Raw genomic sequence first — 14,743 nt, 5'->3', positions numbered from 1 at the left:
TACACATGGAATAAACAAAACATACAGTCAATAATACAGTAGAAAAATAAGTCTATATACAATGTGAGCAAATGAGGTGAGATAAGGGAGGTAAAGGCAATAAATAGGCCATGGTGGCGAAGTAAATACAATATAGCAATTAAAACACTGGAATGGTAGATTCGACAGTAGATGAGTGTGCAAAGTAGAAATACTGGGGTGCAAAGAAGCAAAATAAATAAATACAGTAGGGGAAGAGGTAGTTGTTTGGGCTATTTATAGATTGGCTATGTACAGGTGCAGTGATCTGTGAGCTGCTCTGACAGTTGGTGCTTAAAGCTAGTGAGGGAGATAAGTGTTTCCAGTTTCAGAGATTTTTGTCGTTCGTTCCAGTCATTGGCAGCAGAGAACTGGAAGGAGAGGCGGCCAAAGGAAGAATTGGCTTTGGGGGTGACAAGTGAGATATACCTGCTGGAGCTCGTGCTTCCGGTGGGTGCAGCTATGGTGACCAGCGAGCTGAGATAAGGCGGGACATTACCTAGCAGGGTCTTGTAGATGACCTGGAGCCAGTGGGTTTGGCGACGAGTATGAAGCGAGGGCCAGCCAACTAGAGCATACAGGTCGCAGTGGTGGGTAGTATATGGGGCTTTGGTGACAAAACGGATGGCACTGTGATAGACTGCATCCAATTTGTTGAGTAGGGTGTTGCAGGCTATTTTGTAAATGACTAGGAGAAGGAGGATTACTTTGGCCTACACTGTATAAATCACAGATACAGATGAGGCTTTCTAGTCACACCGACTGTATGAAAAACCCAATGAATTGTATTTTGTGTTGCGTAAGCAAGATTTGACAATCCAATGCCTCTACCCATACTCCTCTGTATTTCTCTGTTTACCCTCCAGTACAGGGACGAGAACACATCACACAGAAGAACATTTTCCCTCCCTATGAAATCACCTCGGCACACTGTGCTAACCCTGACCTGGAAGTTGAAAAATGAATGGGCTGTCATCAGCAAGAGGGATGTGTTAACATTCTACAGGTCAGGGCTGCCTCTGCCTGTCATAATGACTGACTGTTTCTGTGATACCCAGGGGGACGGAAACTACACCTACATTGGACCAAACACACATCTATCATTTACCCACCATGCACCATGCCCAGGCACTTTGATATATCTCCCTCTCAATTGTTTCAATCGAATTTACGTTTTTTTTTTGGTATGGGAAACATATGTTAACATTGCCAAAGTAAGTGAACTAGATAATAAACAAAAGTGAAATCAAAAATCTTATTTAACAGTAAACACACAGTTCCAAAATAATAAAAACATGACCAATCTCTCTCTGTGTCTCTCTCTGTGTGTCTCTCTCTGTGTGTCTCTCCCTGTGTGTCTCTCTCTGTGTGTCTCTCTCCGTCTCTCTCTCTCTCTCTCTCTCTCTCTCTCTCTCTCTCTCTCTCTCTCTCTCTCTCTGATGACATCAGAGAAACAACAATGAAGATTGGAGATGATGACACATTATGATTATTATGGTGTAAAGGGCTGAGACATTAGGCCTAATGTGTGGACCAGTGGGATGATAAATGAGCCTGTCGGTCTCAGGGATAAATTAACCATGCAGGATGTGTGTTATTGGGCTGGAGTGTCCACACCCTCTTAATGTTATTGGTGTCTGGTCCTCCAGCTCGGCCTTGGCACTGATTTGTACTTTATCATTCGCTGGTTTATGAGCTATGACCCCCAGCTCTGAATTATACCACCACGTGGACTTCTAATAATATCCCTGTGTGTGTGTGTGTCTTTGTCTGTGTGTGTGCTGTGCAGTCCTGAACATCACATCTGAGACGAGACAGACAGAGATCTGTAAATGAGCTGCTAGGGGTAATCTCATTACCTGGCTAGGAGTCAAAGAGGCTGTGCAATTACTACCCCATAGCTTTGACACTGTAACTAGGCATGTGCACCTCCTGTGGTACCACCAAGACCATAGACAGACTATGATGAGATTCCCCCTGCTACAGTTTTCCTTTGGTTATCTCTGTTGGGTAAGACGTGTTGCGGTGGTTGAGTTAAGGGGTCTAGGAATAGGACCAACATACACAAACACACATGCCGAGACACAGGGGAGGGGGGGGGGGTATTAGGATCCAATTACAGCTCCCTCTGTCATCCACAACTCATTAAGACACACTTCCCTGTCTGGGGAGCACCCCTAACTGCTGGGGGTTAAAATGTCGCGCAACTCTGTCGCGGTGTAGCTTACCAACCCTCACTCGTTCCTTCCTTCCCTCACTCCCTCCCTCTCTCCCTCCACCAAGGTATCATGTCCAATTAGGCTGCAATATCCTCCACATGAAACCTGGCTCTCTGGTGGCCGCCTGCCTGGCTTTCCTGTCTTAACAACCGAGGGGAGGCAAAGGCAGAGTGATGATGACTGGACCAAAGACAGGGGTATTTCTGGAGGACTTGCCTTGCTTGGCAGCCCAGGGGAATTTCAATCTTGAGGCTCGCCCGGTTCTTTCTTGAGTAAAGGACCTTTGGTGGGCTGCTAGGGACCGTTGAGATTTGCACTTATTGCGCTCTGAAATTGAGGCTCAAGCCGCTCAACCTTGTTGTGACAGATCGATTTGCAGGCAGATTTTCTATGTTGTCCAATTATAATTGAATTCTGTTTGCTGCCTGGGCCATGTTCCCTCCCTGATAAAACACAATAACTTTCCCCAGATTGGTGGCATCATGGGGTGACAGTGGCACTGTGCTGGAGATGACAAAGTGAATATGTGAGCACCAGATTAGCATTTCCTCTGTGGATTCAGCTGTCAACCATCGTAACTCTGAGAAAAACTCTGAAAGGCAAAGGATTAATTGGTGATGTGTCAATGTTTTTCTGGAGCTTTTTGGGGAGTTGCATTTTAATACATTCAGATAACTTCATACAAAGGTAGAGATTAACCGATTTCAACATCTAGTATTGCACACATAAGCCCCTTTTACTGCATCAACTTTTAGTGTGGGAAATGTATAACATAAAGAAACAGGCTGTTTTACCCTCCCAGACATCTGGTCTAAGTTATACGGATGCTGCTGCACTGTAGCCATTATCATGCTAAGCAGTCTATCTTCAGAAACAGACATCTGCAATTAGCCACCTCTATTACCGGCTTGGAGGATGCTGTTGTGATTCTTATAAAGTGGCAGGGCATGACATCTCCCGCCAGACTGAAAAGGCCTTGAAAGAGGGAATTCATCCACCGCACGGGTGGACGGACAAATAGCGGACCCTAACGACTCATTACTGTCCTCCTAATGTGGGGAGGACGCCCCACATCTCTCCCCACGCCTTCACTGTAGTCCTCTCTCCTCTAGGATCTCCCCTATTCTCTTTCTCCCCTGTTTCTCCCCCTATCTCCCCTGTTCTCTTTCCTCTCTCGCCGCTTCCCGGGTTCTCGTTCTCTTTTCTCTGTCCTCTGTCCCCTGTTCTCTCCCTTCTCTTCTCAGTCCCCTCTCACCGGCCAGCAGTGTCCTCTGGGAAAAATGAGCATGGCCAGTTAAGACAGAGGAGCTGATGTGAGCTGCCTTCCCATGGCTCAGTGGTCATTGCCATGTGCCCTTGTATCGCCTCATTTAGTTTCGAACCCCACCCCCTTCTATCTACTGCATCGTCCCCTCAATGGCTTTGTCTCTTGAAATGATCCTTCTTACGAGCAAAGAAATATCATTACCATTTAATCCACCTGTGTTTGACATGAATACTGCCCTTCCTATTGTGAGGCCACCAGTCATGTCAGAGAAATGAATAGGATCCTTGGTTGTTTTGTGCTGTTTAATAAGATAATGCTGTTTTCTGACATTATTGCATGATTCTTGTTTCCAGAGGTCATTTGTTGAATGTCTGTTTGTGTAATTTTTATTTATTTAACTAGGTAAGTCAGTCAAGAACAAATTCTTATTATCAATGACGGCCTAGGAACAGTTAACCCACTGTTAACTAGGGGCAGAACGACAGCTCGGGGGTTTGAACTTGCAACCTTCCGGTTACTAGTCCAACACTCTAACCACTAGGCCACCCTGCCGCCCCTGTTAGGAAGAGATATTGAGAAGGCATGTAAGATGCAATAAAATTGCTCAGGGAGACAAGTCTGGTAAATATAATGAATCCACAGGACCTTGAGCAGATTCTCTTCGCCAGGTGTAAAAGACACAAACAAGCGCACCATAAAAGAAAAGCCTAGTAGAATTCCCGTCAGTACGGCTCCCTCAGGCTAGCTGTATCTCCCCTGAGTTTCACCTGAGGACTACACGATTCTGTCGTTCTGCTTAATAAGATAAAATATCATTTGTAAAACAGAGAGCCAAGTCCTTGCCACAACCTCCAGCAGGTCCTTCCTGGAGGTGGATTAAGTTTCTGGAGTATTGATGCAAAAAGCCATAAGCCAGGGAACATTGTAGGTTGTGTTATTGTCTTGAAGGCCAACAATTACCCTGGCACTGCCGCATTGCATGGAAATCAGATTTAATCACTCAGCATCAGCAGGCAGTGATTCATGGGCCTTCAGTCACAATGTCGGCTGCCTTTTGTTACCCAGCAGGCTGTGGGGACATGAAGGCTTCACCCAGAACCCCCCCCCCCCCCCCCTGCTGCCTGCCTGCCTCTACTGTGGGCCTGCAGTGGGATAAGTGTGTTTGTGTGTGGGTATGTGCGTGCGTGTGTGTATTTGCGAGTGCGTGTTGAGGATTTTTCATTAGGCTCCATTCAAACTGTCATCAGGGGAGAAACTAGCAACCTGCTAGCTTGTTAATCACCAGCATCATCCAGGCTGGTGGGAGTATAGACCTCTGGTTCCCATCAGCCCAAATGGCTGGAGCTGGAGAATCTGGCACATCAGCAAAACAAAACAGAAAATAATAACAGGAAATATGGAAGAGGCTCCAGTTTATGGGTGATTTCAATCTGCTGCCGCTGCACAAAAGAGGGTTTTATTAAACTAGAATTGATACGCCCTCCAGATTCTGCACCAGCAAATTCAGAGGTGTGTGTGCATCGTCTGCGTACCCTGTTTGTCTCTATGGTTGTTGTCGTTATGTTGAAGAGTTATTATGAGGATGGGGACTTGCCAAAATGCTGCCATCAATTGTTATGTTTATGACAGTGTAAACCTCATTTCATGTCAAGCAAAAAAGCTGAACATCAGCTTACAGCACAAATTCCACAGTTGGACGCTGCTGTTCTTGCAGTTTCTAAAGTGAACTCTACCCCAGCAAGTTGTTTACAGTGGGGTTTGTGTGATGAGTGGATTTTTTGTTTGTTTCAGATCTCAGAGGCAGAATGGGACGACCTCCTGGAAGAGTTTGAAGAGAAGAACTACCTCAACGCCAGGCGTTGGAAACCAGGCCAGGACCCGTACAAACTGTATGCCTTCAACCAGAGAGAGAGTGAGAGGATACCCAGCAACAGAGTTCTCAGAGACACACGCCATTACAGGTAACCTACACAGCACAGCATGCGTACACAGCCCATTAATGTGTGTGTACCTTCATGCACACTCGTATGTGTGTTTAAGTGTGTGAGAAGGCATTTTGTAATTTCCATCTTAATGGCGCTTATTATGCCAGATCACCCTGTCTTTCAAACAGGGCTGCATGTGTCTGCTTCTGTGTGAGCTAATGATGGCTTGTTTCCACACATCGGATATGGTTTCTAGAAGATGAGAGGGAGTTGATCTGTGTAGCAGCAGCTACAAGCTGCATAGACATAGATAATTGCCACATACGCTGCAGTTTGTGTGAAAACACCCCACTTCATTGGTGGGTGGGTGCTTACATTTGTCCTATTTCACACATGTACAAGTGTGTATTATGTGTGGTTTGGAAATGAGTTTTCAGCATATCCCACTCCCCCTGAGACACCCTCGGAGAGTATGGTCACGGCCAGGGATCAGCCATTATTGACGGCGACCCTGGAGCAATTAGGGTTAAGTGCCTTGCTTAAGAGCACATAGACAGATTTTTCACTTAGTCGGCTCGGGGATTCAAACTTGCGACCTTTCAGTTACTGACCCAATGCTCTTAATCGCTAGGCTACCTGCCACCCCCATTACGTTTGCTTTTATTCGCAGACTCCCAATTAGACTAAGACCATTAGTCTTATAGTGGATATCATTCAATTCCTCTCACTGCACGACTGATGTTTCAAATACCATGAAGCAACAAACCCTACATGAATCCCTCAAAGACGGATTCCCCCGGAAATAAGAAGAACACAGGGGATGCTACTATAATAGTGGAACACATACAGATGCGGAAAATATCAAACACCGTGTTTGCAAATATCATAGGATGATTTTTGACCATAGAAACACAGACTTGGCAACTTCCACACTCAATTGTTGACTGGTGTGATGTTTTCATGAATGAAAGCAGTTGAGCATCATGCTGACAGAGCCTACACTCTCGAAATGTTTAACTAACATACAAAAACCCTTAGGAGGCGAGACAATCGTGTTATTTTACACAGACTAATCTGCTGGCATGAAATGTTCATTTTAGAGCACTATGCTCTACTTCAACTTCGTTTGACAGTGATGTTAAGCTTCTTTTTCATTCTGTTTTCAGGACTATTTAGCTGCTTGCTTTTAATTGAAAATTCCACCCCAAAACTATCTTGCATCATATGGGGATGATTTCTGTATTTTGACAGTTATACAGTACCAGTCAAAAGTTTGGACACACCTACTCATTCAAGGGTTTTTCTTTATTTTTTTACTATTTTCTACATTGAAATAGGGAAGATATCAAAACTCTGAAATAACACATATGGAAGCATGTAGTAACCAAAATAAGTGTAAAACAAATCAAAATATATTTTAGATTTGAGATTCTTCAAAGTAGCCACCCTTTGCCTTGATGACAGCTTTGCACACTCTTGGAAATCTTGATTGCTGAAAATTGAATCATTTGGGGACAATGTCAGCAATGCTCCCTGCCTAGTAGACAGTTAAGGACACTGATGCGCCTCTCAGCCATACTCCCATCTCTCACAGCTTCTATTCATCCATGCTGGAATGAAGGGTGAGAGAATTGAACGACCTATATTGATTTTCACTTTTAGTGGTGTGTTTGTCTCCAGCCCTCAGGAACCGCCTGCTTGTTAGCTTCAGCAGAAAAACCAGTTTATGTAATTAATGTGATCTGCTCAGACCAAACAAAGGAGAAAGAGAGATGTGTATCTTTATCATACACTTATTGTCTTGCATGTCGTTTTAATTTTGTTTGAGCTAATTGTCCTGTACTGTAGTTACCTAGTTGGGTATGTGAATGATCTTCAAAAATCTTTATCATGCATTTTTACTGGTGGAGAACGATTTGCTGCAATGTTGATGAACATGGGGCAATTACTAATTTATGACATGTCTCTAAGTTGCTTACAGCTATGAGCTATTTTCAAATGAACAACTGCACACCCCAATCTGGGTCAGCCTACCAGCTTTGTTTTTGATCGTCCAGATTACTGTAAATCCATGAAAGTTTAAACATGGAAACTGCATTTGGGGAAAGTGGGATAAGTTGAGCCATTGTTTACACTCAGCATTTCTCCGTCAAGGGAAATATAGTATTCAACTCTAACAAAGATATCTACATATATTTCAGGATGTTGTGTATCCCTGGACATAATCAGAATTCATGTAAACATTGCAGCTTTGTCTTTTGGCACAACTTTCTATGCTTCCTTTCTTAAGTTTCACTTTTGTGTCTTTTACTTTAGGTATTGTAGGTTTTATGAAAATACAATAGCTTTGGTAATTAAAAATATATTTCACAGCGGTTTAGATGGTACAATGATTATCTACAGTATGCATTGCTTGTTTTGTTACATAAACTGATATTAGGCAAACTATTCGAATTTTTCAACCAGGAAATGGCAGAGTGATTTCTGCATATTGCACCTTTAAGCATCTTTTAACACAGACTTAATACCTTACAAACACTTTGTACTTTTTCAACACTTTAACACACTTTTTCTCCCCAATTTCGTGGTATCCAATTGTTTTAGTAGCTTCTATCTTGTCTCATCGCTACAACTCCCGTACGGGCTCGGGAGAGATGAAGGTTGAAGGTCATGCGTCCTCCGATACACAACCCAACTAAGCCGCACTGCTTCTTAACACAGCGCGCATCCTACCGGCCAAGCCCTCCCTAACCCGGATGACGCTAGGCCAATTGTGCGTCGCCCCACAGACCTCCCGGTCGCGGCCGGTTACGACAGAGCCTGGGCGCGAACCCAGAGTCTCTGGTGGCACAGCTGGCACTGCAGTACTTTTTCAACACTTTTAACATAGGCCTGGCCCTGCTGTTACCTCATATACCAAAAATAATGCCTTGCATTACGCCTGAGAAGAAAACAATTCAATTTGCTCAACTTGCTCAATTGGGCTCAAATTTGCTCAACTTGCCATTGACTTTTGATTCAACTTACCCCATGGTCATTGGTTCAACTTACCCAAGGCTAACATTTGGACTATATTAGCCCACACAGTTACAAGGATGCACTTTCATGCTATGTGTTTAAGACCTTATAGAGATCCCAACTGATGTATAGAACAACCTTAAAAGTATCTACTTTGGTTTAGATAAAGTCAAGCATCTTGAAACTTCTAACACAATAAATTAATTTGACTTGGTGAAAATCAGTTTTTTGGACCTAACCTGCTTCCCAATTTTTCCATGTGTTTTCTTCCATCACAGACTCTATGAAATGATGACCTCTTCCTAAATATTTGGACAAATTAATAATTTTGTGTATGGTTTCCTTTAACCTCTAGCGTCGAGCAATCCTGTATCCGGGAGCGTAATCATAGCCTCAAGCTCATTACCATAACGCAACGTTTCCTATTCATGAAAATCGCAAATGAAATGAAATAAATATATTGAAACACAAGCTTAGCCTTTTGTTAACAACACTGTCATCTCAGATTTTCAAAATATGCTTTTCAACCAAAGCTACACAAGCATTTGTGTAAGAGTATTGATAGCCTAGCATAGCATTAAGCCTAGCATTCAGCAGGCAACATTTTCACAAAAACAAGAAAAGCATTCAAATAAAATCATTTACCTTTGAAGAACTTCGGATGTTTTCAATGACGAGACTCTTAGTTAGATAGCAAATGTACATTTTTTCCAAAAATATTATTTGTGTAGACGAAATAGCTCCGTTTTGTTCATCACGTTTGGCTAAGAAAAAGACCGGAAAATGCAGTCACTTACAACGCCAAACTTTTTTCCAAAATTAGCTCCATAATATTGACAGAAACATGGCAAACGTTGTTTAGAATCAATCCTCAAGGTGTTTTTCACATATCTATTCGATAATCTATCAGTGGTGGCAGTTGGCTTCTCATCAGAAGCAAACGGAAAAATACTGCAGCTGGAGATTACGCAATAATTGCGACGGAGGACACCAAGCGACTACCTGGTAGATGTAGTCTCTTATGGTCAATCTTCCAATGATATGCCTACAAATACGTCACAATGCTGCAGACACCTTGGGGAAAACGTGGAAAACGTAAGCTGGCTCCTAGCTCCTTCACAGCCATATAAGGAGTCATTGGCATGAGGCGATTTTAAAAAATGCGGCACTTCCTGATTGGACTTTTATCTGGGGTTTTTCTGTAACATCAGTTCTGTGGCGCTCACAGACAATAATTTTGCCGTTTTGGAAACGTCAGAGTGTTTTCTTTCCAAAGCTGTCAATTATATGCATAGTCGAGCATCTTTTCATCCAAAAATTAAAATAGCGCCCCCTATATCCAAGAAGTTAAACAAGGGTGGCTCAACTTACCCCTTTGGCTCAACTAACCAGATAGTATCTTTTGGATACAAATGGAGAGTTTTCCGCAGATTCGGTTATTTGCATTTTGTGACCTATAAACATGTACTTTGAGCACAAATCGAACTGCTTATGGTTAGCCAAGATCCAGTTGGAAGAGCCAAATTGAGAGTTAAAGTTCACCTTTGCCCCAGGTATTGCACTCAAGCTTTTTGGATGGTTGGTTGTTGCTGATGAGGCTAGGATAGAAAGCCGTTCCTTCTTGTCTCATTGATCGGGTCCGTCACACGGAGCCTCAGGCTTTTCCACACATTGACCTGGCTTCTACCTGTCTGTCAACCATTGTATCGCTCCATCGCTTACAAGACAACCACTTGTCTCACTCCCTCTTTCATCTTTCAGGTCTCCCTGCGGAGAGATAGGACATGTGTGGGAATGTGTGTGTGTGTGTGGTTATGTGGGTGTCTATATATATGTGTGTGTGTGTGTGTGTGTGTGTGTGTGTGTGTGTGTGTGTGTGTGTGTGTGTGTGTGTGTGTGTGTGTGTGTGTGTGTGTGTGTGTGTGTGTGTGTGTGTGTGTGTGTGTGTGTGTGTGAGAGAGAGAGAGAGAGACTTGAGTGTGAAAGGTAGAAATGAGTCAGTTATTGATTGCTCCTCTGTATTTGGCTAACATCAGATCTACGGTCAGCCGGTCATCAGGACATGTCCTCCTGTATTTGGCTAACACCAGATCTACGGTCAGCCGGTCACCAGGACATGTCCTCCTGTATTTGGCTAACACCAGATCTACGGTCAGCCAGTCACCAGGACATGTCCTCCTGTATTTGGCTATTACACAAGCAGCCTCGACCCCCTCCGGGACACACATCAGTCCAGTTGAATAAACGGTGCCTGGCATCCAGCCTTGTTTAGGAATTCATATTTACTCAAAACCTGAAACCTCAACTGCATTTTGCCGTTTCAGCAGGTCTGAAAATATATCCTCACACTGTCTGCCAAGTCTCTATTCACTGTAATATTTATGTTGAATTGGTGCCAGTGAATATTCACAACCGTCACTCCTCCCTGCTCCAGCAGACAGACAGACAGACAGACAGACAGACAGACAGACAGACAGACAGACAGACAGACAGACAGACAGACAGACAGACAGACAGACAGACAGACAGACAGACAGACAGACAGACAGACAGACAGACAGACAGACAGACAGACAGACAGACAGACAGACAGACAGACAGACAGACAAACAGACAGACAGACAGACAGACAGACAGACAGACAGACAGACAGACAGACAGACAGACAGACAGACAGACAGACAGAGACAGACAGACAGATGCTAAACCCATTCTATTATGTTATGAGCTGCCAGCCTACAGCCCAGAGTGACCTTCCTAGAGCAAAGCCTTTCATAACGGAAACATTCCCTCACTGTCGTGGAGCTCACCAGTCGCCACACCTAGCGCTTTTCTCCACCTAGAAGCTAGGCTGCTTTGAATGTGAGGAACATGTTGCTGTGGCATTTCGTATGTGGTGGTTTAGGAAGGCAGCTGTGCTTAGGGAGAACATTGGGCTCCATATTTCCCCACAGACTCCCCTCCGCCTCTCAGTCGGCCATCGATCTCCATTGAAGCACAGTGCTTTAGTAATTACACAGAAAACACAGCACAGAAAATGAGTTAATTGCTCTCTGGTTCCACCTGGGTTGTTGTTGTCGTAGCTGGATCTAAATGTGTTTGGAAAATATACCAGGCTTCTGACTCACTTATGGCCTGTTTATACCTGAAAAGCTCTATGTCGATCAAAGAAATGACCACAATCTATACGATATTGATAACTCCTGTCCTCCACCCTCCTCTTTTTGTGTGTAGAGCCTGCAATCCACTGTACCTGAATCAAACATGAATCATTCAACTCCTGTCTGTGTCCTAGTAAAACAATGTTGCAGCTCTCACAGCTCCACAGGCTTGATTATAAAGCCAAGGAAGGCTATTGAACAGGGTGAGTTCTCTTATAGGAGGGGTCATTTTTCATCTTTGATTAAAAAAGGGGTTGTATTGAAATTGGGATTGCTGAAGCGCACATCTCACACGAGGTTCATTTCACAACACATTCTCGCTCATATTACTGTAGAGAACTTTCACCGCCTCTTTTAACCTAACGTTTCAGATGAATGGCTAAAATTTGATCAAAGTTTCTCACTCAAATTGTATTTACTTTTTGCACTCAGTTTATTTAAGTGTTACCTAAATTTTAAAAAGCTTAATCTTGAGAAAAGTTTGGCAAAAAATGCAGTCAATTTAAACTGATGTGTTTGCTGAAATTGTCCAATATGCTCATTCATGTATTTGACACTGGGCATATTCATTTATACAGTAATTATTATTCAATATGTCCTCACCCGGGATTTGAACTCCCTACCTCTTGGGTCATGGCATTCCAACCTTCCTGCTATGCCACTATGTCTGTGTCAACTATAATTTCACCATTCTGTCATAATTGATTTGATTTATTATTTAAGCAACTCGTTTTTTTCTGTATAGTTGTCGCTTATTGGTGGGGCATATTACTCTGTTTTAATTAATATTACTCCTTAATCCCTATGATAAATAACATTTTGTGTGTACTTTTAACGTACGTGCAAAGTGTAGCAATACAAGGGCCAAATATGTAAATTAAAATGTTGTATGTTAAAGGCACTGTGTGTGTGTAATCAGTTTCACAGCGTTTTTTTAGGTAACATGTCCAAATACTCATTTCTAATTGAATGAACCTATTAGGCAATTTGAGCAAACACATAATTTCAAGTTGACAATATTTTCCATATGTTTTCTTATGTTTGGACCAACAAAAATGTTTAAGTTCAGGTAACACTTTGACTGAAAAGTGAGAAAAAAAAGGCTGTGGAACCAGTTACTTAATGATATTTAGTTGAAACAACATGTTTCAGTGTTTGTCAGATAACCTTCGTACACAGTACGCAACATCAGAAGACGGTTGAGTGAAATAGTTTGAAATGTGCTGACAGGAGCCATCATCTGTCAATATTGAACGATGACACAATGCTGGCTACAGAATCTCTACCTCCTCTGTCGCACTAGGACAAACAACTCTACGATTCCTTAACTTGAGCAAGTTTAACCAGAGCCTGTGATCATGTGGCTGGGTCTGCGTTATAGGCAGAGAGAGAGAGAGAGAGAGAGAGAGAGAGAGAGAGAGAGAGAGAGAGAGAGAGAAAAACAAAGGGAGAGAGAGAGAGACAGAGAGAGAGAAAACCTGAGCCTACTGTACGCCTTCACTATGGTGAATCCCTAAAACAATACAGAAATACACTACGGAAAAAGAAGGAACAGCATGTCAGAAACCAGCTCAATGTAATTGAAGAACCCATAGACTACAATCACTTCTGGGAAAATTGGAAAACACTTGTAACGGTTTTCTTCCTCTTCTGAGGAGGAGTGGGAAGGATCGGACCAATATGCAGCGTGGTAAGTGTTCGTCATTTTATTAAACTGAACACTACAATACAAAGTAAACTAAAAGAACAAGCGAAACAGTTCCGTCTGGTAACTAATACAAAGACAGAAAACAACTACCCACAACCCATAGTGGGAAAACAGGCTGCCTAAGTATGGTTCTCAATCAGAGACAACGGTCGACAGCTGCCTCTGATTGGGAACCATACCAGGCCAAAACCAGAAATACAAAACCTAGAACAAAAACATAGAATGCCCACCCCAACTCACGCCCTGACCAAACTAAAATAGAGACATAAAAAAGGAACTAAGGTCAGGATGTGACAACACTAAACAAACAACAACACAAAGAGTTATCTATTCAATACGGAGATGTATGGTAAACCACTTCTCCAATCTTTTTGGCCCTATAACAAAGAACAAAGAACAAACAGCAAAAACATATACTGTACCAGTCAAAAGTTTGGACACACCTACTCATTCAAGGGTTTTTCTTCGTTTTTACTGTTTTCTACATTGTAGAATAATAGTGAAGACATCAAAACTATGAAATAACACAAATGGAATCATGTAGTTACCAAAAACTATTAAGCAAATCAAAATATATTTGAGATTTGAGATTCTTCAAAGTAGCCACCCTTTGTCTTGATGACAGCTTTGCACACACTTGGCATTCTTTCAACCAGCTTCATGAGGAATGCTTTTCCAACAGTCTTGAAGGAGTTCCCACATATGCTGAGCAGTTGTTGGCTGCTTTTCCTTCCCTCTGCGGTCCAACTCATCCCAAACCATCTCAATTGGGTTGAGTTCGGGTGATTGTGGAGGCCAGGTCATCTGATGTAGCACTCCCTCACTCTCCTTGGTCAAATAGCCTTTACACAGCCTGGAGGTGTGTTTTGGGTCATTGTCCTGTTGAAAAACAAATGATAGTCCCACTAAGCCAGGCCTGGGAAATGATTTTCCATGGAGGGCCACATTAGAATATATTTTTGCCATTGTGGGCCAGAATCATATTACAGGATTATACATCATGTGTATGACTGTGTTGACAGATATATCTACTGTAAATCACATCCAGATATGCTACATATTTTACTTTTTACACGTGCACAGAAATAAACCACATCCATGTTCTCCTTTTGGTAGGTGTTTTCATTATTAAACATGCATTGAACTACATGGAGGGAAAAGTACACTGTGCATTCAGCACCACGGACAGAACTCTTGTTAACGGGTGTGCACAAAAACACAAGAAAGAGGGAGAGCTCAACATTACATTTAAACTACTCAATCAGTGTGAGGAGTGAAGTCTCTGATGGGCATTGACTAGAGCAGTGAAGTCAGGTATAGTTTCTGACGTCGCTATGCGCAGGATTGCTGAGAGGTGAGAGTCAGTAAGAGATGATCTGTGCCTTGACTTGTTATATTTCATCACTGAAAATGTTTGTTCACATGCA

At 42.7% G+C, this 14,743-nt stretch overlaps 1 protein-coding gene across 1 annotated transcript in view; it reads left to right on the top strand.

Annotated features, from left to right (window-relative positions):
• The window catches only part of LOC109866618 (polypeptide N-acetylgalactosaminyltransferase 14-like), a 115,038-nt gene that overhangs the window by 12,937 nt on the left and 87,358 nt on the right, over nucleotides 1–14,743 (top strand). The window contains exon 2 of the mRNA XM_020455376.2: nucleotides 5,296–5,465. Coding sequence (XP_020310965.1) covers nucleotides 5,296–5,465 — 170 coding nt within the window. The remainder of the gene's footprint in view (nucleotides 1–5,295; nucleotides 5,466–14,743) is intronic.

This window comes from Oncorhynchus kisutch, linkage group LG21 (assembly GCF_002021735.2).
Source record: "Oncorhynchus kisutch isolate 150728-3 linkage group LG21, Okis_V2, whole genome shotgun sequence".
NCBI lineage: Eukaryota > Metazoa > Chordata > Actinopteri > Salmoniformes > Salmonidae > Oncorhynchus > Oncorhynchus kisutch.
The sequence above is the reverse complement of the archived record's forward strand: the minus strand, read 5'-3'. Positions and strand labels throughout refer to the sequence as shown.